A 2,667-nucleotide genomic window follows, 5' to 3' on the forward strand; every position below is an offset into this window, starting at 1 on the left:
TTTAATCGACTGCCCGCGCAGCCAGGCGCACTCCGGCGCAGCGCTGCCGCCTCTGCTGCCGCCGCACATCTGTGTCGCCTGACCCTAGGAGCAGGAGCCCCACTGGAGCCCGGCGGGCTCTGGAGGTCGCAACTACATTTGAGATGCTAGATTTAGGCTGGCCGACGGAGCCGCGCAGCGCCGACCCAATCACAGCGGGGCGTGCGAAGCCTCCAGTAGACGGCTCTCTCCCTCTGAGTCGCTCTAGAGAGGACCCGGCCGGGGCATCCATTGTGGGTTCTGTTCATACTACACAACACACGATCGAGATTTTTACCCGAATGATGCAGATTTCTGCACCTACGTCCGATTTAAACGCTGTGGGTGAGAAAAGTCAGACATTACCGCTCGCAGGTATAGATTTTTTGTCACAAAGCGATTATTTTTTTATTTATGTTCTCTTCTTTTGTACCAGGTGGCTGACTCACGCCGCGCACTTTCGTAGTTGGACTGTACCACATGCACGCGTGCGGGCGGGTTGCCTACTCGTACGGGGCCGTAAGGAGCCGTGGGCAGCGAGGATAGGCAAGCCCGCCCGCACCCACGCATGCGGTACGGTATACATGTCTACGAAAGTGCGCGGCGTGAGTCAGCCACTCGGTACAGTGTCCCCATGAACTGCTCCCCCTCGCTTCGCTACCACCTCCACCTTAATCCACGCTCTCGCGCTCACGCTTACGTGAGCGCGGCTTAACTGAATATAGCGCAAGTGTGCGACGGTCTGAATCAAGAAATATAAAACGCGTTTATCGGTCTAGCGATACTTACGTTCTGTGTCGAAATACGTACCTTGCGGCAGTTAAACTCCTGCAATCACCCTAAAAACCGTTTTTGCGTAGTAAAGGAAGGTACCGTGAACATTTCTTCGTAATGTAGCGCTTGGATTTCGTGTTGCAGAATGATGCAAAAACTTGAAGAGGACGGCAATATACGAATATTGTACACGTTGAATATAAAAGAGTATTTCTTTAGGTAAACGTTGGCGAGCGCGTCCCAGCGTACAGTGTTTCGCGATATAAAAATTACCGTTGCTCGAGACGTGTACCTAGTTGTGTAGGTACAATATGGTTTGTTGATACGTATTACTTTTTTACCCAAGTCAGAAGTTTGTCACAATGATAAGCCTTTGACATTTAGCCCATGTGTACTCTGTGCAACAAGAAAGTTCCTTACCTTTGGTGCGCATCAGGTATTTCAGCTATACCCCTGAGCGTGGCTGCTGTGTCGGCTGTTCGCGTACGCCATAATCCTACAGTAGCTATACGACCACACCTATCCTCACGAGAACACTTTGAGAGGATCCGAAAAGAATGGTTAAAAATTGTGATACAGTACAACTCGAGATAAATAAGGATATCTGTCTAAGTAGCAGGTGACTGATTTAAATCGCGCACTTTAATAGCTCTACTGCACCTCACTCACGCGTGAGGGCAGGTTGCCTACTCGCACGGGGCCATAAGGAGCCGTGGTCTCGGACGGATAGGCAGACCCGCCCGCCCGCCTGCATGCGGTACAGTATGACTACGAAAGTGCGCGGGGTGAATCAGCCACCAGGCTCATATTCATTCCGATGGTTAAGGAACAAAGGCGTTTCTTCTCATTTATTGTTGATTTCAATTTGTTGTCCCCGGTGATGCAGCGAATCTCAGCAGCACTCAGAAGAACATGAAATCACACAGAACAATAGATTAGTAAATGTTTCCAAGTAACAAGGCTCTCTGTTTTTAGAAAGTGCACAGTCTGCCCTTGTGAAACGGACACGTAGATTAGTTCCCCGTCCCGAAGTAATGACAACAGAACTGGACTGTGCACAGAATTTATTTCCGCCGTGCTCTCACCATTGCCCCGTCCCCGTCCCCTCCACATGAAGCTGGAGCAGCGTGGGGCGTGGGGCGTGGAGTGCGCGTTGCGCGTTCCCCAAGAAGTGGTTCACCTACACGGCGCCCACGCCCCACGTGCCGCCATCTGAGAGCTGGGCTAGCAAGTACCTTGGGCGCGCGCGGACAGGTAGGTGGAAGGCCAGGACGGCGACCTGGTTGCTTCAGCCCGCAGCGCCATGCCCGGCTCTACAGGCTTCGCATGCTGTTCGGCGCCAAGCTTGTCATGGTAAGCCAGCAGCACCTCCAGGCCGCTGACCTCTCCGTTCCTTGCGCCTGTCGGCGTTTGTCCACTCCGACCTGACTGCGCGTCAACTAAACATTGCCCTCTCCTGCCTTTGTTTTCGGCGTCCACGCCCCCGCTGGGTGGAGCCGGTGGGGCGACACCATGTCGCTCCACGGTGCGGAGCTCAGGCCGTCGAGGGCCGACGCAGGTACAGGGGCAATCTTTACTTGACGCGCAGGGGCGAGTTGACTAGTCACCGTCTCACTGGTCTCCAGTCTCCACAGCCTTGTAGCGGGCGAGCTCAGAGGCTCGTTTGTAGCTCCAGTCCACCTCTAGGGAGGCTCGGCACGAGCCGATAACATCTATACCTACCCTACTTCACACCTCTCACCAACGAGCCTCTAGGCTAGCCCGCTGATCTCGCCAATCTCACTGCCAAAATCCAAACGAACCAATTGAGGTTTAGCTGCTAAGGTACCGAGGAGTCACCCGCAATCGAGCTGGGCGGAGTGTCTGGGCGCTACT

At 53.9% G+C, this 2,667-nt stretch overlaps 1 protein-coding gene across 1 annotated transcript in view; it reads left to right on the forward strand.

Moving 5' to 3' along the window:
- The window catches only part of LOC113209226 (uncharacterized), a 7,624-nt gene extending 5,876 nt beyond the window's left edge, over positions 1-1,748 (forward strand). The window contains exons 3-4 of the mRNA XM_052275003.1: positions 937-1,011; positions 1,679-1,748. Of these exons, the coding sequence (XP_052130963.1) occupies positions 937-1,011; positions 1,679-1,748 (145 nt within the window). The remainder of the gene's footprint in view (positions 1-936; positions 1,012-1,678) is intronic.
- Positions 1,749-2,667: the final 919 nt, after the last annotated feature.

This window comes from Frankliniella occidentalis, unplaced genomic scaffold, assembly GCF_000697945.3.
Source record: "Frankliniella occidentalis isolate FOCC.00 unplaced genomic scaffold, Focc_3.1 Scaffold489, whole genome shotgun sequence".
NCBI classification, from domain to species: domain Eukaryota; kingdom Metazoa; phylum Arthropoda; class Insecta; order Thysanoptera; family Thripidae; genus Frankliniella; species Frankliniella occidentalis.